This window comes from Heteronotia binoei, chromosome 4 (genome assembly GCF_032191835.1).
Source record: "Heteronotia binoei isolate CCM8104 ecotype False Entrance Well chromosome 4, APGP_CSIRO_Hbin_v1, whole genome shotgun sequence".
Lineage (NCBI taxonomy): Eukaryota > Metazoa > Chordata > Lepidosauria > Squamata > Gekkonidae > Heteronotia > Heteronotia binoei.
This window is the reverse complement of record NC_083226.1, coordinates 67,963,604-67,991,327: the sequence shown is the minus strand read 5'-3', so window position 1 is coordinate 67,991,327 and position 27,724 is coordinate 67,963,604. Positions and strand designations below refer to the sequence as shown.

The window sequence follows — 27,724 nt, the reverse complement described above, 5'->3', positions numbered from 1 at the left end:
CCAGCATGGTATCTACAACCCCTTTTTGGTACCCCAACTCAGTCAGTTGCCTCTGTTCAACTTCCACGCTGTGAGGCTTAGCATCTCCAGTCGTGGACACAGTGCCTCTCCCTGTAGCAGAAGATCCTTCCTTAGTGGAAGTATACAGGGTTCAGCTACCCTTCTGGAACCAGACCCTTCTCGACCAAAAAGGTGCTATTACTATTACCTCCGCCCCCAATTCCTGTACCCTGAGCAAGAACCTCTGCAGTACCTGCACTGGGGGAAAGGCATAATGAAGAGAATTGGGCCACTCTGCGTGCAACGCATCTGTGCCCATGGCCTTTTGAGTTTTTTGTTCCTGACAGGAAGTTTGGAACTTGATGGTCTAGTTCCGACGCACACAAGTCCACCTTTGGAAACCCGAACCTCTGGGAAACTTAACGGAAGACCATCTTGTTCAGCGACCACTCTGCTGGATCCAGGGTCTGATGGCTGAGCCAGTCCGCTAACATGTTGTCCTTTCCCACAACATGTGTCACCTTCAGGGACAGAAGATTTGTCTCCGCCCAGTCCATCAGCAGAGTTGCCTCTCACTGCAAGAGTTTCAATCGCGTCCCCACTGCAAGAGTTTCAATCACGTCCCCCCTTGCTTGTTCACAAAGGCTTTCACCGTCATATTGTCCATTTGGACTAGAACATGTTGGCCTTTCACTATGTCCAAAAGGTGGAGCAGAGCTAGTCTGATCTCCCTCAGTTCCAGGACATTTATACTGTTGGAGGTCTCCTGACCGGACCAGCACCCTTGAACCATCTATCCTTTTGCATGTGCCCCCCAGCCAAACAAGCTGGCATCTGTCGTCACGACTGTTCGAATTTGTTCTTGCAGAGCCTGTCCAGTTTGGAACCGCCGTGGCGACAACCACTATCGCAAGGCCACTTTCACCCGTTTTGGCACTCTGAGCAATGGCTGTCTGGAAGAGACGTAGGAAGAACTGGATGGGTTGTGTATGGGAATATGCCCATTGCACAAGGTCCTGGCACGAGACTAAGAGTCCCACCAATTTTGCTAGAGTCATCACTTGCGTGGTTTTGGCCTGCAACACTGAATGGATCAGTTGTGTCAGTTTCGCTTGTCTTTCCTGGGTGAGGAAGACTCTGTCTTTCCTGGTATCAATCTGTACCCCCAGGTGAAGGATGGATTGAGCTAGTGAGAGGGAACTCTTCTCTCGATTTATGACAAATCCGTGGGAGGATAAAACATCCATTGTCTCCTCCAGGGCTGCCTTCGTCTGCGTAAATGATGGTGCCTTGACTAAGTTATCATCCAGGTATGGAAACAATAACACTCCCCTGAGACGCAGGGCTGCCACTAGAGTCACCAGTATCTTTGTGAAGACTCTGAGTGAAAACTTTAAGCCAAATGGCAATGTCTTGTATTGGTAGTGGCTGCCATCGTAAGAGAATCTCAGAAAACGGCGGTGCCCCTGCCAAATTGGTATGTGTAAATAGGCCTCGGATAGATCTATCGATGCCAGAAAGTCCCCTTTTTGTAGGGCTAGGAGGATCGACCGCAAGGTTTCCATCCGAAACTTCTTCGTCTCCACCTTTCTGAGCCATTTCAGGTCTAAGATTGCTCTCACATCCCCATTCTTTTTTGGGACGATGAAGAAGATCAAGTAGACACCCTGGGTCCTCTCCTCCTCCGGCACCGGTTGTATAGCCCCTATCTCGAGGAGATGGAGGATGGCTGATAGCAAAAGCTGATGTTTTTGAGGAGACTTGTTCCTGAGAACTTCCAGGAATCTGTGCCGTGGAACTGTCTTGAATTCTATACTGTATTCTATACTGCCTTTCCTCGGGCCTTTGGAGGACTGCCCTTTGGTATTGAAAGATGAAGATCTGGAACCACGGGGCTTCTGTTGCCATCTTCCCCTGTAGGATTTGGAGTAATTCGACTTGGAGTCCCTCCTTTGATCCCAAAAGGGCTGGAAGCGTCTCTTATCTCTGTCCCGCTTTTTGGATGGAAGAACCTTCTTCTTATCCTTGTCTTCCACCAGGTAGTGCTCTAGGCCTTGGCCGAAGAGTAAATCACCTTTAAAAGGGACTGCTGCTACTTTGGCTCTTGCAGACAGATCTGCGTCCCAGTTTCGCAGCCAAGTGTTCCGTTGGGCCGTCACGCTCGAGGCTATGGCTCTTGCAGATTGTTGCATAGCGTCCAGAGTAGTGTCCACTGCAAAGGCCGCAGATAAGGCAATCTTCTTTAGCTCATTTTTAACTTCCTTGGGCACGTCTTGTTCCGCCTTGGCCAGTTCTGAAGCCCACGAATAAATGGCTCTGACAGCCAAAGAAGCCGACACTGACGCCTGCAAAGAGGTGGCTGAAGCTTCAAAATCCCTTCATAGGGCTTGTTCAATCCTTTTATCTGTGGGGTCCTTTGGTGTGCCATCTGCATCCAATGGTAGGATGGAAGAGGAGGTGGGGCTGTTAACTGGGTCATCCACTCTGGGCAGCTTGAGCCGTTTTATGGCCTCTGGAATAAGAGTGTAAAACTTGGAAAAAACTGAATAGGTTGCCTTTGGTTTGGCTGGATGTTCCCATTCTGCCTTCATAATGGAAAAAAACCCTGCTGGCAGTGGTACCAGCTGTGGCTTAGATCTGGCCTTAGGAATAGTTTTCTCTGACCCCACTGGGAAATCTGTTTCCTCTTCCTCTTTAAGTTTAGGGTCATAATTCAGTTCCAAGGCTCTGACAATTTTAGGGAAGAGCTGTGAACAATGTCAGGGGGAAACAACCTATTCTGAGATGGTTGAATTATCTCCACCTCTTCCTCAGAAAGCTCCCCTTCTTTCCTTGAGGAAGATAGTTCTGAGTCCTCAGAGTCTTCCCCTAGCTCAGACACTTGAAAACTTTCCAAATCTATGCGTCTCTTCTTTCTCTGGGAAGGGGCAGTCTCAATTTCCTCCTCTATCAGATGCTTAGTCTTTTTTGTGTATTTTTTAGACTTCAGCTTGGAAAGTCTAACTAGGATCCCCTTTACTTCTTGTTTAACTATCTGTTGGATCTAGGCAAAAAGATTTGCCTTGGCCTCTCTTCCAGATAAATCCACTATTGGGCTTTCTGTCTGGTCTTCTTGAGAGGGGGAGTCAGAGAAGTCCAAATCACATATAGCTGTGTCCTTGCCCTTGGGGAATTCAGATGGGGTAGCCATTTTGAAGTGCCCAGAATACTGGAGGAGAAAAAAGAGTTGACACAAAATGGCTGCTTTTCCTGCCTAAATTTTCCTTCCCCTTCCACACCCTGTAGGCCCTGTTCATGCCTTGCTACTGGGCTGTGGGACTCCCTTTCATTCTCTGGACCTCCTCTTCGCCTGCTCTTCCTTTATGGAAGTAATCAGCCTCTGGACTAGTGCTGTTGCGCCTTCTGGAAAAACTCTGGCACTAGGGGCCCTTAAGGCTCAGTTATGCCGGCAAGACAAAGGGTTGGGGGGGGGCAGACTATTCATTAAGTCCTCCCCCAGGCAACCTTGCACAGGCCGCCCTAATTTCCCCCATTCCTGGACTTCCTCCTCCTCTATAGATCTCTGGGACCCTACCTGTTCCTCAGGAGGGAGGAGGAATTCGTTGCCATCCTGTTCCCCTGTGCGCGCTGCCGGGTCCGGACAGAGGCTCGGGATGTCCATGGGGCCACCGACGTGTGTGCTTCTGTCTCCACCCCGGTTGTCTGCAGTCTCTGCCACTCGCCACCGTGTTCAGGGAGGCGTGGGGAAAACTGCAGCCACGTTCCTGGGTCTCCTGGCTTCTGCCGGATTCTAGGAAGCTTCAGGGGAGGGGGGAGAGTAAGCTGCCCCGTCCCTTTCCTCATCGCTTCTGCGGTCTTATTATTATTATTTATTTTTTTATTTTATTTTTTTGCAAAGTTGAGTCGAAGCTCAGCTGGCACATCCTGCTCTGGAGGCAGGGCCAAGCAAAACTGAAAGTTAAGGGGAACAACACCCCCTCCTGGAAGGAACTTGCTTTGCTGGCCCTGCCTATATAGAGGAGGAGCTATATTCCCATAGGTCAGGACTGACCCACTACTGGGACCACTGGAGAACCAGCCATTCCCTCCTGGGGAACCATTGTTGCCAATACCAGAATTACAACTGCTCTCCAGATGGGCAGACGTATCTATTTATATATTTTATTCCATTTATATCCTGCCCTCCCCGCCCAAAGCAGGCTCAGAATGGTGAACAAGACCAACAGGCATACATTAAAACATAAAACCATTTAAAACTATTATAATGATGTTAAAAGTGCTATATTGGTGATGGAAGTGCAGCGAATCATATTCAAGTATTAAACATTCATATCCTCCAAATACAGATTGTATCATTTCCCCTGAATATCATTTCCCCTTGAGAAAATGATACACTCGGAGTCATTATACCCTGCTGAGGTCATCCCCCCATGACATCCAGTGTGACATGGCAGTTGACACTTCAGAGCAGGTGGCAGGTGGCACTTCTTGCTATGGAAGCTGACCGGGTGATTTCGGACCAGTCACACATTTTTAGCCTAACTTGCCACACAGGATTGTTGTGCAGATCAAAAGGGGGAGATGAGAATGATGTAAGCTGCTTTGGTCCTCACTGTAGAGAAAGACTGTAATCCTACGAAGAGGCTGCAGAGGAGGGTGGGGAGCAGATGGAAAGCAATCTACTCCATCTCTTTTGCCCCCAAACCCTTCTTTCTTAATCTACCCCTTCTCTGATAACCCACCCCACATTCCTTCACTTTCTCCATTTCCCTTTCTAACAACTGCCTTCTTGACATATGCCTTGCCTACTTCTATCTTTCCTTTCCCTTCCCAGCACCCCTCAAGCCATGACAGTCACCCACAGCAAATTTCTACACCTGTTGTATTTCTCCCCACAATGGGCATTATTAGTAGTCTAACCATATGGCTACAAAAGCATGAATGAACATGGCCAAATCAGATATAGCTGACAAGGCACTATTGGTCACCATGCCAATCTACTCTTCAATCAGCAATGCAGGGTGCATAAGCACCCCAAGCCTTTAAACTGCTCTGAAAGAGCTAGTGTCATTCTATCTAGGACAAGTGGATTCAGACCCTCTAGAATAGAATATCAATCCTGACTAGCATTACCACTGTCATGTTAAGATTCATCTTTGGTTCATTCTGCCTTAGCTACCTGACCACGTATGCATACTGATGATACCTAACCCCAAAGAGAATAGAGCACTATGGTGCTCCACAAGGTAAATTCCATCCAGTTATCTCTGTACCCCCAGTAGAGATTCTTTGTATACCATCAAACAGAAAAGAGTGAAACCGCCAAAGGGTTACGCCCTTAATAACAATTCCATATTCAAACCAGTGTATAAGAATGGAATGGTCAACTGTGTCAAAGGCTGCTGAGAGATCCAACGGTATCAACAGTGATAAATGTCCCTGTCCAACTTTAAACAAAAATTGTCCACCAGTGTAACTAAAGTTGTTTTGGTACCAAACCCAAGCCTGAAACCAGATTGAAATGGGTTAAGGGCAGATGTATCATCACGGAAGTCCTGGAGCTGCCCTGCCACCACATACTCAATTTACCTTCCCTAGAAAAGGTAAAGTGAAGACTGGCTGTAATTGGCCACTTTATCCCTAGCCTGAAGTTCATTGTAACGTCTAAATCTTATAATAAAGTAGGAGAAATCTATAGTTAAACTAGAAATATCTAGCCACCAAACATATGAGAAGCCATATTAACCTCCCTAACTTTTACATCTACATAAGAAGTGATGTTTACCCCTTGAACACTTTTAAATTGTCCTGTTATCTTAGTCACACAGCTAACCTACAGTCTATTTTAAGTTTACACAAATTTACCTCCTAAGTTTTCTAAGTTAAGCATAGCATATGAGATGGCAGGCCATTTTCTCCCATGGCAACCATGTTTAAATTGCTCAAACACAATTTCATTTCAGCACCATTCAAACATCAGAACTGCAAACAAATTTCAAAAATTAACAGAAGAAGAAGGGAACAGATTGGGTTTATACCCCACCCTTCACTAGGGAAAGGAGTCTCAGAGTGGTTTACAAATCTCCTTTCCTTTTCCCTCCCTATAATAGACACCTGTGAGGTAGATGGGGCTGAGCAAGTTCTCCCAGAACTGCTCTTGAGCAGAACATCGAGAGAACTTGTGGCTGACCCAACGTCATATCAGCAGGTGCATGTGAAGGAGCGGGGAATGAAACCCAGTTCTCCCAGATAAGAGTCTGTGCACTTAACCACTACACCAAAATTATTCTGAAAACAAATAACAGTTCCAAATATAATTCAAGATGTTCAATAGCCCCTTTCACACAGACATTAAATACGGGTAAATAAAATGAGGAAAATGAATAATGAATATGATTGTATGTTGGAGGCATATATAAAAACATAAGTAGAGTCTATCTTGTCCACTTTCTGTTTTCCACAGTGGCCAACCAGTTGCCAAATAGGGTTTAGGAGTCTGAGGCCTTCACCTGATGCTGCCTTTGGTCACGGGTATAGCCAAAATTGAATACAAGACATATAAAGGACACTTGCATTGTCAGGGCTTTTTTTGTAGAAAAAGCCCAGCAGGAACTCATTTGCATTTTATGCCACATCCCCTGATATCATCATTGATTCACACAGGGGTTCTTTGTAGAAAAAGCCCAGCAGGAGCTCATTTGCATATTAGACTAAGCCAGCCCTGACACTAAGCCAGCCAGAACTGCATTCCTGCTCAAAAAAAGCTCTGTGTATTGTATTACTAATTAAAAGTTCCTAACAAAAATAGAATTTTGTCTGGTGTTACACCTGTGCTATTAGTATATGTTTTTCAAAATAAACACATTTGACTGATAAAGGCATTTACATTTAGAATGTCATATGTTCCACTGAGCTCTGGTCTTACTTGTTTTCATTGTTGGCATCATACCGAGGCATGGGGTCAATATCGTTACCATTGACATCAAAACTGGCCTCCGGATCCTGTAGCCAAAACAGAGAGGAAAGGGGACAAGAAATAGAATTAAAATGAATGGCAAATCCTCATTAATTAGCCACTGAATCATTTAACACATGCATTCCTCAGCAGGTTTCTACAGGAGTGCAATTGATTAACTAACATTCCTGTAGTTCTGTGCCTACTGCCTGATTTAGGAAGGAACTGCATGTTCAAAGAATTTAGAACATTTATATTTCCAATTCTGTTTAGAAATGTTTAAAATGGATTGAAGGACCCTCTTCTCACCAGCATAACCTACTGTAATTTTTCATTACTGTATTTCACGGCTTTTTTCATTTGAATCCTATTTACCTTATCAATCAAACAAAAGCACTCTTGTTATTCATCTTGTTAAAAGGCACAGTTATTTAAATGATTCTATGAGAACATTACTTGCCTTAAGGAAATATTTTTATATGTTTATTACAAATCTGAACATACTTAAGAAAAATAAACCACTCTGGAAAAATTTTTCTTTATTAACAGTAACTCCTAAATGACATACACTTCTTATCATCCGGAAGAACATATGAGTTTTAATGGGTATGAAATGTGGCTTTGTTGTGTCACATTTCCCTGTAAAAACAGCACAAAAAGCTATTTATATTTGTTGCTCCAGTGAACTGATATGGCAGAAAGAAATGGCAAATAATTATTTTAAATTTTATTTTTACTCAAAACTCATTCCATGTCAACATATTGTAAGTCTTGTTCATTGATATATGTAATTATTTCTCATTGAAACATTAGTGAAATTTGTTCTACAATTTCCTTACAACGGATGCAAGACTAGCAAGCTCTGAAAAGCTGAGCGCTAATTGGGTTTTGAAGTTTTGGCCTGGTTAACTGACATATTAAACAAAGTTTATGAAGAAATAATCATCATGCCCATGCAAACTAACAAAAATGACTATATGTTGTCATAGATCTTATGCAAAGTGTTCCTCATCGTCAGAGTATGATCCCAAGTGACTCAGTTTAAACTAATTTTGGATAAATAGCAAACCTTACTGAAAACTCTCTTAGTTTTTTTTACTTGGGAAGTAAGAGAAAGAACTTTTAACCCTGGCTGCCAGAACAGTGTACAAGATTTCGTCCTTTTCTCCTTTCTATTCTTCTACCGTAATGACGGCTGAAATGAATAATGCAGGCAAGAACATGAGCCCTCAAAATCGATATAAATTTAAGAATAGGATGTCAATCTTGCGGCCCACGGGCCAAACCAGCCCACCCAGGGCTTCAATCAGTTGTGGGGCTCTTGTCTTCCCCCTCTCCCCCAACTGTCTTCACCCTGTGAAGCTCTGAGGCTGCGACAATGTTCCCAGCTCCTTCTGCCTTCTCTTTGCCGAAAGCAAAGCTGCAAAGAAAATGCAGAATGGATTTTCTTCTAGGCTTCTGGGCAGAGCAGACATGAACAGAAAATCCACTCCACATTCTCCTTGCAACTTTGTCTTTTTCAATGGAGAGGAACTCTGCTTAACTTTCCAGTGTTCCTATGGCCAACTGAAGCTTCCTGGAATTGTGTGGTTTCAAATCAAGTGTTGATGCTTTGAGCCAGCTTAGTCTCTTCTCAATGGAGTGAGAACTAGTGCCTAGTGAGTACTCTAACTTGGAAACCCACAGCCAAAGAGGGATATTACACTGGAGAGCCATTGCTAATCTGAGTAGACCCGGGAGAAGCTTGCAATGCCTTGCCATTTCATGTTTTCCCAGGCTGAAGGCATTTTTTTAAAAGTTTCTGTTGGAATCCTTGTGCTTTTTCTTGATTTTTTTTTTAAATTGCATTGCAAAATTCCACTATCCCCCCTTTCTGTTTTAAACAAAATATTGCAAGAGTTTTAAGCACATTTGTATTATAAGTTTAAAAATGATATCTTTAATTGTGTTGGCCTATGTCCTCTATAAAGTCTATATTTCTGCTATCTGGCATTACATTTTAGGACAAACATGGCTCAGCCCCACAAAGTCCCATTTATGTCAGATCCAGCCTTCCTAACAAATAAGTTTGACACTCCTGATTTAAGGCATATAAGTAACACCTTCAAGAAAGAACTACTGACTCACAGGTGTGCAAGGTTTACAAGAAGGATAAGTTTACAAGAAGGATAAGTAAACTCTCGCACACCATGCTGACAATGGCACACAAGTCCATTATGCTTCCCAGCTTCCTTCTAGATGCCATGAGATTAATTCCTATATAGTCATTGTATATGACATAAAAATCAGTCTTATCTACATACCTGAGATACTGATCCTAGTAACTCACAGGAATGCTAAAGGACTTACTTCCTAATAGGGTTAATTCTAACTATAGACTAAGTTAAGACTCCCAACATGTGTGATAGTCAAGAAGAGATGAACTGATTCGTAACTTAATAAGTATTTTGTTTGTAAAACCAGGTTATAAACAAACCAAGATTTGATGTGGATGAAACAAGTCTCTGAAATCCTCAAACTTAAATATTTGTCTCCGAATATCCTGAACCAGAGTATCCAGAATTAAGAAGTCTTCAGTTTTCCCAGCTGGGCACAAAGGGAGGGAAGGAGGATTGGTGTGCTCAAGCCCTTGACATGTATTGAGGCACATTTTTTTCACTATTATGTTTTTAAGTGTTGTGCTATATTGCTTGAGATTAACTGAATCCACTCTAAGGCACTACTTTTCAGAATAACTTGCGAGGTTTCATATCCTTAAATAGGTTAACTTCTAAGATTAGAAACATTAAGGACATAAGAGAAGCCATGTTGGATCAGGCCAATGGTCTATCTAGTCCAACACTCTGTATCACACAGTGGCCAAAACCCAGGTTCCATCATGAGGTCCACCAGCAGGGCCAGACCTCCAGAAGCCCTCCCACTGTTGTCTTCCAAGCATCAAGAATACAGAGCATCACTGCCCCAGACATAGTGTCCCATTGGTTGGATTCTAACCCAAAGATGAATCAGGAGCACTGAGCCTGAGAAACACAGTATTTGAATAGTATTTGTTTCCCTTAAAACTTATAGGGGAGTTTCTCTCTTTATGAGGAGAGAACTCTGGAGAAACTTGTTTGATTATCTGATCTTATTTAATTTTTAATTAGGCTAACAAAACTATGAAAATGTTGCTATGTTATTTAAAATTATTAATACTTGCACATATAGTAAGTATTTTAAGTAGATGCAAATGAGATTAATACCATAGATTAACACATAGCAGTTTCAGTACACATAACAGTCAAGGAGCAGGTTAAACAACACTCACATAATTCTGCATCAAATCTGGGTGGTTTCTCTCAATACCATCATCCAAGATAGTGATCACAATCCTCTTTCCAGTGTAGCCTCTCTTCCAGGCACCTGCTATATTCATATCTGACTGACAGAGGTTTGTATTATCAGTGCAGTGCTAGAGGAAGAATTTAAAAAAATGGTAGATTAGTGAATAGTGAGGGGCAGGAAGATAATTAGCCTATTCATCAGCATAACCAACTAAATTATCAGCAAATGAGTATATCGATCTGAAAAGACAAGCAATGCTCTAATTAGCAAACAGCAAGATAATTTAAAAAGCAATATATAATTAGATGAAAACAGAGCTCTAGTTATTTCTTTTGAAATTGCTTATCATACAAAGGAATAGTTATTACACTACTTGAGTGTTAGAAATCATAGACAATAAAACAGCTCTTTTGGGGGGGCCTTTCACACACCCAAAAACTGCATTTGTATTTTTCAGCATAGCCAACTGTACCAGAACAAATGTAAACAAAGTGCCTGTACTAAATAGTCACAGAAACTCAAGTTGGAGGAAAGCAGTGTTTCATACTGTACAATTTTCTGGAATAGCTGTCTGGAAACATCCAGATTCTTTTATATCTATAAAAAAGGGGGTTCTTGGCATGTTTAGTACAGCATCAGCAGGAGATGAACAGTAGCTAAGAACCTGTAACCAAAACAATCCTCTTAAATACTGGCAGCTTAAGGTGCTTATTGAATTGCAGCTAACTATAACGACAAAAGACTGAGGTATCATTTGTTGAAGAATGAAGAATTTATGTTAAGTAACAACTGATCTGATCTCTCTTATATATATATATATATCTTTATTTTGTAAGAAGCAGACCAATTTATAAAGAAATAAAACTGACATTTGGGCACTCATGAGGCCCCACCCCATCTCTCTGCACAACAGAGAGAATGAATTCTTCTAATGCGTAACCTATTCAGACCCTCAGTAGTAGTGATTTGCTCCAGCTCCCCTGGGCTCAGCAAGAATGAGTAGGAAAGAGGACAAATAAATTCTTAGAACTAGTATCATAGCAACACATTCTCACCACAACAGCTCTCACTGTTTCTTCACTTTCCTTTCCTTCCCACTTGTACTGAATCTCAACTTCTATATAATGTATTAGCATATTGGAATGTGTAAAGGTGGAAGATAAGTGGGGGGACGACTGTATTTTGTTCCAATAAGACTCTATTCCTTCCTTCCTGTCTACAATCTCATGAAATGAAACATTTGAACAACAATTTGGTTACCGAGACTTCTCTGACCTTTTCATTTTCGGTTTACTCAGAAATCCTAATGCTGAATAGACAGGTTTACAATGTTATGATCTATACACCTGTGCTAGTTAAATAAGGCATTTATACAATGCAAAATATAATGGTTTCACTTCTATTTCAAAGCTATTGATCTTGCCATAGTTATGAGTTCTGGTGAACCCTGGCTTATTTTTCTCCACGTTAAAATGGGTTCAAAAAAGTAATGTAAATGGAACTATTGCTATGGGTATAATGAGCTCAGCCCAAGTCAACTACCTATACTCTTGTTGTAATGAATCATATAAACAGGGCCTGCTTTGATTGCAGAGAGTTCATATAGACAAAACTTAGAACTTTTTCAATGGCAATTGTCAGGTTTCATGTGGTATTTTTACAAGAGTAGGCAGTTTGGAGCAAATGACCCCTCTTTTGAAATACCCACATTGGTTTCCAGTGCCTTTTAGGGCTCAATTCAAAGTCCTATAAAGGCCAAAGTTGTCTAAGACTCACCTACTTGAAATACCTCTTCTACCAGTATAAACAATCCTGTCAACTTAGGCCCTTTCTGCATACACAGCTTACTTCTGATTTTCACTTTTTCTCTCTCTCCAATTCCTATTAAGAATTGTGGTGTATATATTCTGCATACCGATGAGAAAACCCAGGTAGTGTTGTGGGGTTGGTTTCTCCTGACTGGTTAGTTTTGCACTGGATGTGCCTTTTGAGATAGGAAATTCTTCCAGCTGAATTTACTGTGAGGGCACCATTAGTATTCTCCCCACCACCACCTTTACTAGTAGTCAAAGAGTTTAACACTAATCTGGAATGGCTGGAGAATAAAAATCACTGAAAGGCACTGCTTTAAAAGTTTAGTGAGAGGGAACACTAACCACCTGGCAAGAGAGGAAGTGGTTCATGAAGGGGAGAAGTGGAGAAAGGCACTGTATCTTAACTCACTGGCTATTCCTGCAAACAAGTCAGACAAAGGCAGCTACTTTCCTACTTTCCTGTTTCAAAAGACATGCCTGGTGCAAAGCTGACCAATAAGGAGAGACCAGCTGGTCAGCAAGGGGAGGGGGAAGAAAAAATTCAAGGAAATGTGCCTGCTTTTAAAGGCTTGTAAGCAAACTAAAAGGGGGGGGATACTCCTCTGAAAAACTGCTCTTGGAAACTATGGCGATACAGCAGAGTGACAGCAGAATGCTTAGAAAAGGATGTGGAAGGAATTAAAAATCTGATGGAGCATGCAAGTGAATATAGAAGCAAGTTTCTGAAGTAATTGAGGTGGGAGGCGATAGTCATGGTAAACACAAATGCAGAAAGGGCCTTACACTGGCACATAAATTGTTACTGACATGATTTACAGAAGATTGAGTTTGCTCTTTTTCACTACAATTTTCTTCCTTTGTAGTTATACCTTACATTCTTCAAAATGGCCCAACTGAAGTAGTCAAAGGAACATCATCACTTGCAACAGCCTCCCATAAAGTGAGCAAAGCCATTTAATTCATGAAGGCACTGAGTAATAGTAGGCAGATGGTTATCTCTCATATCCTACTGAAGGATTTGTGAACTGTCGATTTTGTCTTCTCAAAGTGGTATTATTTGGTGTTTTAATTATACATTATATTTTGTAATGGTACAAGCTTTGGAGAGATAGGATTTAAATTTTAAAATAAATTCCTACAACATGGGCAAAAGTTGGCTACTATTTTGAGAAGGTTCAAAATGACATGATCTTTTGAAAATGAGATGTCTACCTATTTTAATAACAATTTTATGAATATCCTAATGAGTAACCTTTCATAAAAGATTTTATGGAGCTACGAATAGACTATATAACTGTTTACTATTTATATACTGCAAACAAATTAGAATACATAGGCAAAAATGAGTCTTTGAACAACCTAACTTGGTGACAGTGATCTTTTAGAAATCTGTGGTTATATTAATGATCACATGATGAAATTGAGAAAAAGTAACAAAGTAACAGCTGACATGGTAATTCTATAAGTTTTCAAGGAAAGAGATGAAAAGTGGTTGTTTGCTATTGACTGTTTAGCAACCCTGGACTTCCTTGGTAGTCCTAACATCCAAATACCCAAGGCAGATTCTGCTTAGCTTCTGAGATTGTATGAGATTGTGCTAGGCTAGACTATCCAGCTTTGAGTAAACTGGCTATACAAAATTCTAAACAGAGGAAAGAATAAAAACAAATACATAAACCGAGTGCCTGTTTTCAATGATGACTTCTAATAAAATATTTTTTAAAAAAATAAACCTTAAGTAGACTATCCAATAAGAAGCAACACATTTCTGCTTTGAAACCAGTGAAAATTAATGAATGTTCATTAAATATAATGATATTTGCACACTGCAAACTCTCTTGTGGCTTAAGAACGGCACTTTGACCCACTTTACCAAATATCTTTAGGTTTATTTGATTTATATCCCACCCTCCTTGCCAAGGCAGGCTCAGGGCAGCTCACAATTTAAAATACAAAAGAAGCTGTCAAGGTCACACAACAAACGGTTGCTAGAAATAAGAAAGAAGTTCAGAAAACTTATTTCTAGCTTACATTCAATCTACAGGTAAGCAACAATGCTGGGACACCTTAAAGTAAAAATAGCAGCAAGTCAGTTAAGGAGTCCTTTGTTAATGATTTATATATCCAAAATTATATACCCAATATCCAAAACTGGAACAAAAAAAGAGATGATTCATCCTTTCCAGCATTCCGCCTTCTCCATATAATGGCATTCTTCAGCCAAATGTTTAGTCCTATAAATTTCAAAGCAAAAGTTAAGCAGTCACTGACTATGAAATGCTAAGCAGAGTTACACCCTTCTTCCTTCAGCAGGAAACTTATTAAGACTGCACTGATGATCTTATAGAAATTATTGAATTATTGTACAAGTTACCCAGCTTCAGGTGCCCCCATCGTCTGAGATTAGATGGGTAGCAACCCAGGAGAGGGCCTTGTTGGTTGTGGAGCTCTCTCCCCTAGGAGATTCATCTGACCCCTTCTGTTGACAGCTTCCACCAGCAGGTACACTTTTAGTTTTGTTTGGCATTCTCTCAGTGATTCTTCCTTCCTGCCCTATGTTTTAATTATTTTTATGTGTACTTTAGCTCCGTTTTTAATTGTCTTAATGATGTGGGTTTTTTGTGCGTGGCGGTTAGATTTAACTGGTTTTAAAATATTTTATTATATATGATTTAATTCCTAGCTGCCTTGGAATCCCTTGTGGGTGTAGAAAGGTGGGATATATGTTTTGTAAATAAATAAAATAAATTTTAAAATGACTTCACTTTGGCTGCGCTGGGCCTACGGTGACTTTCTCTAAGCATGTGTACACAACTCTTCCAGTGGAATCAGCTACCTGGTGAGCTTCCTCTCACTGGTAGTCTTTAAGCAGCAGCTGGACAAACACTTGTCAGGGTTGCTCTAGGCTGATCCTGCATTGATCAGGGGGTTGGATGAGATGGCCTGTATGGCTCCTTCCAACTCTGTGATTCTTTGATTCTATGGGTGGGAGGCCACATGAGGAGGTACTAGCATAGCAAGAGTATTCTCAAAGGTACATAACCTCTTACATTGTTCTCCTCTCCTCCATTGTATCCTCACAACAACCTTTCAAGGTAGCTTAAACAAAGAGAGTGGTCCAAGGTCACCCAGCAAACTTCCATGGCACAACTGGAGATTCACACCTGGGTCTCCCAGATAGCTGCTAAGTACACTTTCATGGATGACTATGACAAAACATCTTTAAGGAAAGTAGGTATTAAAAAGTTACAGCACATTACTTTTTCAGTAGCTCAATGTACAAACTTTTCCCACATATTCATAGGATATGAGTAGAGGGTCTACGGGATGCTAACAGCACCTCAGCTACTCTGCCTCTAAATTAGATGAGGTTTTATCATCCACACTGTTAGCTTCAATGCCCTGATCTCCAGATGGTGCAATGGGCCTACTGTCAAGAGATCTTCTTCCAGTGAAAGATTAATGTGAACATCCTTGCCAGGGTCTGAAGCAGGGTCTGAACTCAGCATGTTATGGGAATACACCATGTCCTGTCCACCTGTAGCTTTGCCACTACCCACTGGATAAGTCCAAATGGGGGGAAAGGCATAGAATAGGCACTCATGTCACCTACGTTGAAAAGCATATCCTATGGACCTGCTGTCTAGTGCCTCCTTGGAACAAAAGATGTCACACTTTGTGTTGCTTCCTGATGCAAAAAGGTCCACCTCCATGTATCCCCATTCCTGAAAAATAGGTGTGATGAAATTGTATGTCAAGAGACTGCTCTTGGATCAAAACTGCTTCCCTGCTGGGAATGTCCACTGGGGCAGGGTTTCTCAAACTTTTCTTTCCCATGGCCCGGTTATTTTTATACTTTTTTTTCGTGGCCCACTAAAATTCAGGAGTGGAGCCAGGAGACTTTGGGGGTGGAGCCGGGAGACAGGAATTATGTCATTTCCTGTGGTGTCACTTCCAAGAAAAGGGTCAAGTGATGTCACTTCCGGAGCACACTGAACCAAAACTCCACCTTTTCCTGTGATGTCACTTCCAGGGCAGTTCCCTAAACCTGCCTCTTCTTCTGAAGTAATTTTGTTTTCTGAAAAATCTCTCTGAAACTCATGCTGAGCCAAAATGGGGGTGGAAAGTAGGCGGTCTGCAACTTTTTCATATATTCCTAGGGTCCTCTCTTTCCACCCCTAAACCTACATGCACCTATCTGTGTGTTCTTCTCCAGCTTGCAAGCACTCCTAATGCCCAGGTTTAATGACATGCACCACCTACACACCCCTTCCTCAACAGCACTGGCCAGTGATTGCAGTTGGGAGTGCTGTTGCCATTGCTATCAGGAATGTCAGCACTATGTAGAACCCACCCTGAGCCCTGGCAGCTGCTCTACCTCAAAATATGCTGACACATATAGTAGGCCCTTCCTTCAGCTGCTACTACTGGAACCCAGCCTCAAGCTACAACCAAGCTTGCTTGGTTTCAAGAAAATCTTTTGACAGATATTTTTCATACTTTTCCTTGGCTGAAACACTTGGAAATTGCTGTGAAAGGTAGCAGAGAATTGTACTGCAATTAATGAATTAATTTCAAGTTATATGAAGTTCATACAAGTTTTTCTGCAGTTATCCCAAAAAGGATATTTATGAGGGGCTTACAGCTTTTTACTGGCTGTGTTTCCCATGCCTTTAAAAGCAACTTGTTGTGCAGATATTTAGCCAGTGAACTTCTTTCATCCTTTTTAATATCTGCAGTAGGAGTTTAATTTTGGTGTCAGGCAGCTGTTAAAAGCAGGACCAATAAAATGGCACTAAATTCATAGTACCATCATTTCCATTACTGCCGTATATCTCCAATAATCTCTTTCTGCCCCACACCTCTCACTCTCACTCACTCACACAGAAATCTCATAGAAAGGCCAGCTGGCTAAAACTAGGGGTGCCAACTTTTCATTGGCAGAGCTCCTATGTCTTCAACAACAGTAGGATGAACAGAAAAGTTTCATCTAGTAAAAATGGAAGGAAAGAAAGAAAGACAAAAGGAAAGAATGTAATTGAAGGAAAGGAAAAGAAAGACATGGAAAGAGAGAACATAAGAGAAGTCATGTTGGATCAGGCCAGGGGACCATCCAGTCCAAAATTCTCTCACACAGTGTCCAAAAAGCACCAGAATGTTCACCAGTGGGGCCAGGGCACCAGAAGCCCTCCCACTGTTGCTTCCCCCCCACCCCAGCACCAAGAATACAGACAAAGCATCACTTGTTGGGAAAGAAAGAAAGAAAGAAAGAAAAGCCTTATTCACCATCAGATGACCCCTTCTAGCAACAATTCTGCCCATGTCTTCATGTTTGGTAAAAAAAAATAGCTACTGGAATGCCCACTCCCTGCCTCTCCTGGTTGAAAAAACACATCCCCATCCTTCTTTGCCGCCCAGGCCTCCCGTGAAATTTCCCCAAAAGAACACACTACAAGGCACATGAAAGCCTTGAAGAACAACTTCATGGGTCTAAAGTGCCAGTGCACTCCAGCTTTTCTCTCAAACACTGGGAGGGGGGGAGAAGGAAAGAGAGGCAGCCCAGCTCCTCTCTGCACAACACTGAGATGGGGGAAGGAAGGAAGCCTAATGGAACTCAGGCTTTGCAGCCTGTGTCAGTCTTCCAAGGCTAGTTTTTCTCTGCACAACACAGAAACGGGGGAAGGAAGCAGAGCTTATGCTTTGCTGGGGGCAGGGCTAGCTTTGGCTTTTCTTGTGACCCAGTATTGAGGCTTCCATGGCCCAGCACTGGGATGTTGTGTCTTCTCAGTATATGAATAGCTGTTAGAAATAATTTGCACTTTATGACCAGACCACAAAGGCTTGATGCTTCCCTGCACAGACTCATAGAACCTGCCACCCTGTATGTTTAAACAATACACTGCAGAAGTGTTGTATGAAGCTATCAGAACACTGTGGCCCTTCACGAGATCTGAAAAAGAAATGAGTGCATCTTATTGCTCTCATTTCCAGAATAGTATCCTAGACTCTGATGTCAACTTGTAATCTGAACACTACAATGGGCTCCCCAACTTGTAAGTGATGCATTAGTGAATATCTGCGTCATACGATCAGCTCCCCAGTGGGACTCCTCTAATCAAATTCAAAGATTTTGTGCACCAAGACAGGCTCCTTGTGACAGATCTAGGAATCAAGAGCCTCTTCAATTGAGAATCTGATTCTGGGTGAAAGTGCCTAATAAACTAATTCTGCAGTGGTCTCATGAACAGTCTGGTGTGTGGGTAACATTAGTTGTAGAAGCCATGTATCCCAATAGTTTTTGAATTTGCATGGTTAATTGAAATCTATGCAACAGAAAGTGCTGAGTCAGTGACTGTATTTTAATAGCTCTGGAGACAGACAGGTAAGCCTTGCCATCCTGGGAGTCTGTAAGCACCTACGAACTCTATTGACTGAGTTGGAGTAAGCCTAGACTCTTCTTTGTTACTAAGCAACCCAAAGTTCTCAATAGTTTGCAAGGCCATAGAAACATTACTTTGTAAATGACTGGGTGAATCCACTACAAACAGCCAATCATCAAAATATGGGTACAACATACATTCCTAAACTCTGAGGAAGGAGACAATGACTGAGACATACTCAGCAAAAATCCTGGGTGCTACAGCCAAGCCAAAAGGTAAGACATTGAACTAGTGTATGTTACCTTTGTACATGAACCTTAGTTATTTTCTGCATTTTTATGTATGTCTACATGAAAATTAGCATCCTTTAAGTCCAGGATGGTGAACTAGAGTCCTGGAGTTAGCAAGGGGATAATCTCTTGGAAGAACAACATGCTGAACCTTGAAATTCTCATAAATTTATTATGGTTACTAAGTTTAGAATAAGTCTCATGCCTCCATCCTTTTCTGTATAGCAAAAAACCCAGAGTAAAAACCATAATGGGTCAGAGCTCTGTGATACTCTAGCAATTTCCCCTTTATCATCATCATCAGCCTTTACTGGCATAAAAGAAATCAGTTATACAGATTAAAAGGATTACCAAATTATACTGAATAAAATTACCCATAAAATACAAAAAGTACAGTTAAAATTTAGAAACATCGTTATCAATTAAAACTATGGCTACAAAATCCTTTGGCGTATCATGGTGGCCAGAAAAATGAACTTGGCTACTATTTCAGTGTCTTTCGGGGAGAAACCACTCGGGAGCCTACAGGAGAAGATGAAGAAGATGAAGATATTGGATTTATATCCCGCCCTCCACTCCGAAGAGTCTCAGAGCGGCTCACAATCTCCTTTACCTTCCTCCCCCACAACAGACACCCTGTGAGGTGGGTGGGGCTGGAGAGGGCTCTCACAGCAGCTGCCCTTTCAAGGACAACCTCTGCCAGAGCTATGGCTGACCCAAGGCCATTCTAGCAGGTGCAAGTGGAGGAGTGGGGAATCAAACCCGGTTCTCCCAGATAAGAGTCCGCACACTTAACCACTACACCACTACACCAAACTGGCATCCGAACAGCCTCCTGATTTCTCCAAAATGGGACGCAGTAGAGAGTTATGAAGCTGTGAATATAACAAATAGTGGAGCAAAACATGAGACTGTTTCAATGGATGTATCAAGCAATGAGAATATTTCTTGACTGAAGATAGCAGAACTACTCTCAAACATATTTGAAGACAGGTGGCAAGGAGGAATGGATTTAAATTCCAAGTAATAGCCAACTTTTATTACACCCATTTGTCAGAAGTTATCATAGACCAAGAGTCATAAAACAGCAACAATCTATTTAAGAAAAATGCATCCATATCTAGTCATGGTATGTTAGAACCTCTTTGTAGGTTCTCTCTGGGAGACTGGGAGGATTGCTAATTCCTCACCTTAGCGGCCCCACTGTTCCAGTGATGGGCATATTGTTGGCCAGAATTCTAACTTGCGTAATTCTGATTAGTAAACCTTGAGTCAGAGTATCTGAAAGATCTAGTATAATTACTTTATTGAGAATTTTTGCCAATGCCTGTATTTGTGCTGTTGGGCACTATTAGATGATGTAATCCCAAATGATTTTGCTGTAATTTTATATTTCCTTATGCGGTTGAAGACCTAATCTGTTTGTTCACTAAACAGTTCTTTCCCTTCAAAGGGGTGGTCCTCTATTATTTACCTGGTAACAAGTAGGAGGGTGGATGACCATAACCATGAGTACCACCTTAGAACTATTCCAGAAACCAAAGCACAGCATGGCAGTCAGCACCATGCTGTGCAGTATTCAGTTGCTGCTTGCCTAGTCTCTGCCTCTCTATTAAGAGTGTCCACTAGAGGTATTTTTGTCTTCTGGAAGTAATTCTAGAAACGGAGACATTCTCTCCTATATGACCATATTATATCTGCCCATTAGAGTTAGCAACTATAAATCCCATTACTCTGAGTCCTGAAGAGTAATTTTTTCTCCCTAAGGAGTCCATTTTTCTTCCTTGTTTGTCCATGGGAGCCAAACAGGTACCAGATCTTCCTGTGGCCGCCTCTGCCACCATGGAATTAGCTCTAGTGTGCTGAAATAGATATTTGGATGTGTCCTTGACTCTATACAGATTCTCCATTTTCTTTGCCGAGACAGTCACTGAAGGAAGTTCTACGCTGCCATGGCTACCTCCTTCATCCCTTGGATGAATGGCAGTGCAACTGGACCAGAATCTGGAGCATAGAGCACTTCCATAATAAGGTCAGATGACTTTGGCTTCACTGATAAGTATTCTAACTTAAGAGCTTTTGCCATACTTATAATCTGATCAGAGAAGAGCTTCTAATCCTCTTTAGGAGATGGGGCTGAAGGTTCGCTCACCCTCTCCTGCATAGAAGTGACATTAGGTTGTGACCCACACAGTGTCTCTAATGGTTCACTGAAACCTGACTTGAGAGATACATCATCAATATCAGACACAGGATTCTCCCTCTTATGCCTGCTCCCTTCTGACTTTGATGGCTTCTTGGTAGGTCCCCAGATGGGAAAGTGTTAAAATCCCAATCTTTCCAATTAGTACAAAACAAAAAACAGGGGACATTCACAGATCTATCCTCTTGTCTTCCATTCTCTCTATGACGTAACTTCTTTCTAGGAGGGCTAGCGGGACAAACTTCAAAAATGTCATCACTGGATATTTCCAATGATTGATCTGTATGCCTCAAAGGTGAGGGTGTGTTTGGTTTCAAATTTCTCAACTTCATTATTGGTGTCACTGATCAATGTTGATCCAATCTCAACCCTGAGGTGCCCGGTTTCGTTACTCGACATCAGGAAAATTCCCAAGATCAAGGATCATTGTTATTGCTTTGTCAATGTTGAGGTGACTTTGTTCTTCAAGGCTTAGGCTCATTTGGGCAATGAGAAGGACCCTGGAGAAACTATCTAAAAGTGTTTTGTTTTCTTCTTAGCCTTTTTTTGCAGGTGGCTCCAAGGCCAACTGCTGGCAGGTCAAACATTCAGGAGGCTTGGTTGAGCCTGGCACTGAACTAACTGATGGGGCTATTGGAATGTTATCAGTTATCTTGATCTTTTCTCCATGAGGACCATGGCTTTTAGAGCCTTCTCTCAAAGCGCTGCTTTGAGGTGTTTCGCTCTTCCCTCTCTCATCTTTGGTGTTAACAAGTGGCAAGCCATACGGGCTGAAGGGTTATACCCTTTACTTAGGCAAAGAAGACATGAGTCATACTCATCATTCTGAGCAATCTTGAAATAATGTGGCACTTCTTAAAAAGAGCACTTTCTCAGCATTTCTTGAAAAGAGCCATTTGATGCAGTACCTGAAAGATATTTCATTAGCAAAGGAATGGACATCAGTTTAGTCAGCTTGCTGCTACATGCCCTGTCCCTATGGTAGCAAGAAGAGAACTGAGGGGAGAGTGCTTTGGGCAGGAAAACCTGCAAGATAGAGTGAGGGGAGGGGAGGTGTTCTTGGGATTGAGAAAGTTCTTTTTAAAGCTTCCCAATTCCTTGCTGTGGTTGGCCTGCACATGTGCAGTCTCATGTGGAAGTGCACAGAGCCCACAAAGATGAACTTCAGATCCCTCTCTGCAACAAATGGAGGCTGAACACTTCTGAAATAAATGCCACTTATGACATTTCACAACTGATGAATAATAGTGTGCAACACTAATTAAAATGCCTCACACAAGTATGGCTGTGATGGACAATGACTACACTAGCATATGGAGTATAAATGTGGTAAGGAAAATGAAAGTAAAAAGCTTTTCTGACTTCTACATTTCTTACTCCTAAAATTACCATAAGGAAATCTCCCATACCAACTAATGGTCAATAATTCATAGGTCCTCCTTCCCTCATCTTATTGTGAAATAGGACTATAGTTCTAGAGCACTTTCCTGTGAGTAAGCAAACTGAATAAAATTATTAAACTTCTCAGTGACCTGCTTAGGATTGCTCTCTAGGTATATATACTTTCATACAAATACACTAGTTTGCTCAAGTCCCACATTGCAGCAGGGTTGCCAGCAAGCCTGGACAATATGCCCTGCCCTTTAGTAGCTCCGTGGCGCAGAGTGGTAAAGCAGCAGTATTGCAGTACAGCTGTCTGAACTCTCTGCTCACGACCTGAATTCGATTCCGGTGGAAGCTGGATTCAGGTAGCCGGCCCAAGGTTGACTCAGCCTTCCATCCTTCCGAGATTGGTAAAATGAGTACCCAGCTTGCTGGGGGGGGGGGGAGTGTAAAAGATTGGGAAAGGCAATGGCAAACTACCCTGTAAAAAGTCTGCCGTGAAAACGTTGTGAAAGCAACGTCACCCCAGAGTTGGAAACGACTGGTGCTTGCACAGGGGACCTTTCTTTTTTCCTTTAGTAGAGACTTAATGCGTGGAAATGGGCAACTGAAGTTCTTTGTGGGGTGCAAATAAATAATATTACCTGGCAAATAACATCCCATTAAGTCTCTATTAAAGAACCTGCCGTTTTTCTCCAGTCAGTTGACAACTCTAAACTGCAGACAGAAATAGCCTGAAGCCAGCTTATTGAGGGAAATCACTCAGAAGTTTTGCTGCTTGGCTCAGACAAGCCACATAAATGGGTGTGAGATTATAAACCCTCTTTCCTTGAAATGATTTGAATCCTTGCCAGAAGAGTCCTCCCTCCTTTAGTGATGTCAGCAGAATGTCCTTGCCTGAACTTTTTGCTTCCTCAGCAAGCTCAAAATCCTTATTTTCATTGGCTGGCTGCCTTATTCATGTTGTACAGAAAAGGCCAAATGTAGTCACTTGTTTTATAGATGAAATGCTATTAATACAGTCAATACATACAAATAAGCAATTTTTGGAAGTACTGAAAAGCAGACAGACATGGATCTGAAAAGAAGAACAATGATAGGCCTGCCAGATTGCAATCTGGAAAAACCTACGTATAGCTTTACATTTCCCAGACAGTTGGTTTTCGCCACTATAGCATCTCCCCTCTTCCATGCAACTTTAGTCTTTTTGTTACAGCTGGTGGGGGAGTAGGCAAATGACAAGACCAGGTAAGGAATGGCCAGGAGAAGTGCATCAATTATAATTATAGATTATCACTTTTAAAAATACTGAATACATGAAACATCCAACAGTGCTATGAGAACCATTCCACAACATCACAGCACACCACATGTTACCATGTTCAGACATGATTAGTACCATGCTTCTTCATCATTCATAATCCTTTTTTTATGGGTTTGTTACCTTTATTATAATTCAAACTTGATATATTTTATTCTCATGGTTCCTGTATCTTCACCCTTGTTGCTTGAGTATCCAATCAGCTTGGCCTATGGATTATGCTAACACTCAAATGCTTACTGCTACACCTTGGCTGCTGCCAGTAACATCAACACTTGCCATCACTCCTATTTGGGATTATGTAAAGGAAGACACGGACACTCACTATGCAATCAACATGTTACAGATTTCATGTGAAGTGGCCCTGAAGGGAGAGCTCTTTCAGCTGGCTTCTACCTTGTAACTGTAATATATAGGTTGGCTTAGGGCCTTAGGCTGTCACAATGAAAAGGTTTTGAGGCCAAGAAATCTCTCAGATTCCTCTATCATATGAACAGAGTATAAACTTGTACATAATTTTTATTCTCTGTTCTAAAACATGACCACCATTTTATTTCATCCGTTATTTCTTTTCACAGTTGTTTTCAGGTCTGCTTGGCGCAGAATGGAATGGCAAACAATTGGCTTGGTACATGTCAACTGATTAGTTACTTCTTGGAAGGGCCGGATCTACATATTTTTTGAGGGGGGCAAAAGTAAAAAATGGCGCCCCTTATTTTTTTTCCTTATGTAAATGTATATGATCAATGTTTTTGATATAAATACATAATAAACAGCTTCAGAGGCACTGGTCACGGGACAAATGAGGGGGGGGGAACAAGTGCAAAGGCTTAAACTAAATTTTAGGAGACAAATCATGTGTCATAAGTTGATTACTTAGTAAGAAGCAGAAAAATACGCTTTTAAAAGCTGAATATTTTTTTCTATCAGCATTACTTTGAGAAGGAGATCAGATCAGAGTTCCAAATGGGCACACTGGCAAGGGGGAAATGAGTGAAGTTGCCTGTATCTGCCTCTTCCAAGTCTACTGGTGGAACACAGAGAAGGGTAGAGTTTGCCAAAGGAAGAAAATAAGAGGCAGGCAAGCACAGACAAAAGCTAAAAGGGAGCCCGGCTGACCCCCCACCCTTCACCCAGGCTCCCCATCTTCTCTCTCTGTGGATGGGGAAGGAAGGGACACCTCAAGGCTTCTCCTGAGGGACTACTTGACGTGTCAGTGCAGCAAATTGATTTCCCTTTGCCTAAGGAATGGGCTGTGCTGCTGCCCCTATTTCCTTGGTTGGGGGGGGGGGATGGATGTATTGAAACTAAAGCAGAGTGAGTAAGACAGCAAACTCTAGTACAGCAGCAGTAAGGGTGGCAGGGAAGGGAAGGGATCATGTACCAGGGTAGAGAGTGGAGACAGAGCATCATCTTTTCCCCTTTCCCAGTGTAAGAGGCTCTGCGCAGGAAGCAGATACACTTGAGGAATGAGCAGAAACACGGCCAAACATCCTCAGTCATTCACCCCATACACACACCCCACCCTGCCAACAGCTCCCTGTGGACGCAGCCACAGCTGAAGCACAAACTATCGTAACACACCGGGGGGCCTTCAGAGTTAGATGCTTGCAGTTCTGGGTCAGCGTGGCTCCGGAACTGTTTCAGAACTTAATGGACTCCCTTCTTAAAGGCATCCCCAGAGTCCAGCCGTTCTTCAACGATATGCTGATTGTGGCAGCCATGGAAGACGAATTCGGCAACCGCCTCCGAATGGTGTTACAGCATTTCGAGGGGGCAGGGTTAAAGATAAAATGGGAAAAATGTGTATTGGGGGTGCCCACCATAGATTTTCTGGGGTATACGGTGGACACGAATGGCATTCACCCAGCCTAGGACAAAATAAAGGCCATTTGTGATGCGCCGGCTCCCACCAACAGGGCTGAATTACAAGTGTTCTTGGGTATTATCCATTTCTACCATGCCTTCCTTCCCCACAAGATGGTGGTAGGAGAGCCCTTACACAGACTGCTGGACAAAAGGGCACCATGGGTTTGGGGTTGTCGGCAAGCTGCTGCTTTCCAGGCAGTAAAAGACATTTTGACTTCTAATTGATTGCTGGCGCACTTCGATGAGCAGTTACCCGTCATGCTTGCATGCGACGCATTGCCTTACGGGGCCGTGTTGGCCCACAGGCTGCTGGATGGGCGCGAGGTCCCGGTAGCCTATAATTCCTTACAAAAGCCAGAGCAAAACTATGCTCAAATAGACAAAGAGGGCCTGGCTATCGTGGCAGGGGTAAAAAAATTCCACGATTACCTGTACGGCTGGCCCTTCACTATCTTGACGGATCACAAGCCCCTGCTGGGTCTGTTCGCCTCCGATTGACAAACACCCCAAATGCTTTCACCGTGAGTGCTGAGGTGGTCCATTTTTCTGGTGAGTTATCAGTATGATCTTAGGTACCGCCCAGGGAAAGCAATGGGTCACACTGATGCTCTGAGCTGCCTGCCGCTGCCCTCCATGGACCCAGACCCAGCTCTGGCATTCCAGATCATGTCACAGGAAGCTCTCCTGGACCTCCCGGTACATGCAAAGGACACTGGCCGCTGCTCTTCCAAAGACAAAACCCTCTTTCGAGTTCTGGACTGGGTATGGAGGAGGTGGACAGAAGGACGGGTGGGCGCAGAATTTTCGGTGATTGCATCCCACCGGAACAAACTGTCGGTACATAAGGAGTGCCTGTTGTGGAGAAGTAGGGTGGTGATGCCCCCAGTATTGCAGCAACGAGTCCTAATAGCGCTGCACGAAACCCATCCAGGGATTGTACGCATGAAAGCAATGGCCTGCAGCCATGTTTGGTGGCCAGGAATTGACAAAGCCATTGAATCCTGGGTGGCCCAATGTCAGCCATGCCAGGAGACACGTCCGGCATCGCCCCGTGCCCTGGCCCAACAGTGCGAGTCCACTTACAACTCCTGGTCCTACCTGCACCTTGACTTCGAGGGGCCCTTTCAGGGGCATAAGAACATAAGAGAAGCCATGTTAGATCAGGCCAATGGCCCATCCCAGTCCAACATTCTGTGTCACACAGCGGCCAAATATATATATATATATATATATATATATATATATATATATATATATATATACACACACACACACACACACACACACACACACACTGTGGCTAATAGCCACTGATGGACCTCTGCTCCATATTTTTATCTAACCCCTTCTTGAAGGTGGCTATGCTTGTGGACGCCACCACCTCCTGTGGCAGTGAATTCCACATGTTAATCACCCTTTGGGTGAAGAAGTACTTCCTTTTATCCGTTTTAACCTGTCTGCTCAGCAATTTCATCGAATGCCCATGAGTTCTTGTATTGTGAGAAAGGGAGAAAAGTACTTCTTTCTCTACTTTCTCCATCCCATGCATTATCTTGTAAACTTCTATCATGTCACCCCTCAGTTGACGTTTCTCCAAGCTAAAGAGCCCTAAGCGTTTCAACCTTTCTTCATAGGGAAGGTGTTCCAGCCCTTTAATCATTTTAGTTGCCCTTTTCTGAACTTTCTCCAATGCTATAATATCCTTTTTGAGGTGCGGCGACCAGAACTGCACACAGTACTCCAAATGAGACCGCACCATCGATTTATACAGAGGCATTATGATACTGGCTGATTTGTTTTCAATTCCCTTCCTAATAATTCCCAGCATGGCGTTGGCCTTTTTTATTGCAAACGCACACTGTCTTGACATTTTCAGTGAATTATCTACCATGACCCCAAGATCTCTCTCTTGGTCTGTCTCTGCCAGTTCACACCCCATCAACTTGTATTTGTAGCTGGGATTCTTGGCCCCAATGTGCATTACTTTGCACTTGGCCATATTGAACCGCATCTGCCACGTTGACGCCCACTCACCCAGCCTCAACAGATCCCTTTGGAGTTCCTCACAATCCTCTCTGGTTCTCACCACCCTGAACAATTTAGTGTCATCCGCAAATTTGGCCACTTCACTGCTCACTCCCAACTCTAAATCATTTATGAACAAGTTAAAGAAGATGGGACCCAG

At 42.6% G+C, this 27,724-nt stretch overlaps 1 protein-coding gene across 2 annotated transcripts in view; it reads right to left on the bottom strand.

Moving 5' to 3' along the window:
• PCSK5 (proprotein convertase subtilisin/kexin type 5) overlaps positions 1–27,724 on the bottom strand; it is a 429,617-nt gene that overhangs the window by 277,077 nt on the left and 124,816 nt on the right. For both annotated transcript variants that reach the window (XM_060237482.1, XM_060237481.1), the window contains exons 4-5: positions 10,263–10,406; positions 6,926–7,002 (exon numbers count right to left, since the gene is read on the bottom strand). In XM_060237482.1, coding sequence (XP_060093465.1) covers positions 6,926–7,002; positions 10,263–10,406 — 221 coding nt within the window. The remainder of the gene's footprint in view (positions 1–6,925; positions 7,003–10,262; positions 10,407–27,724) is intronic.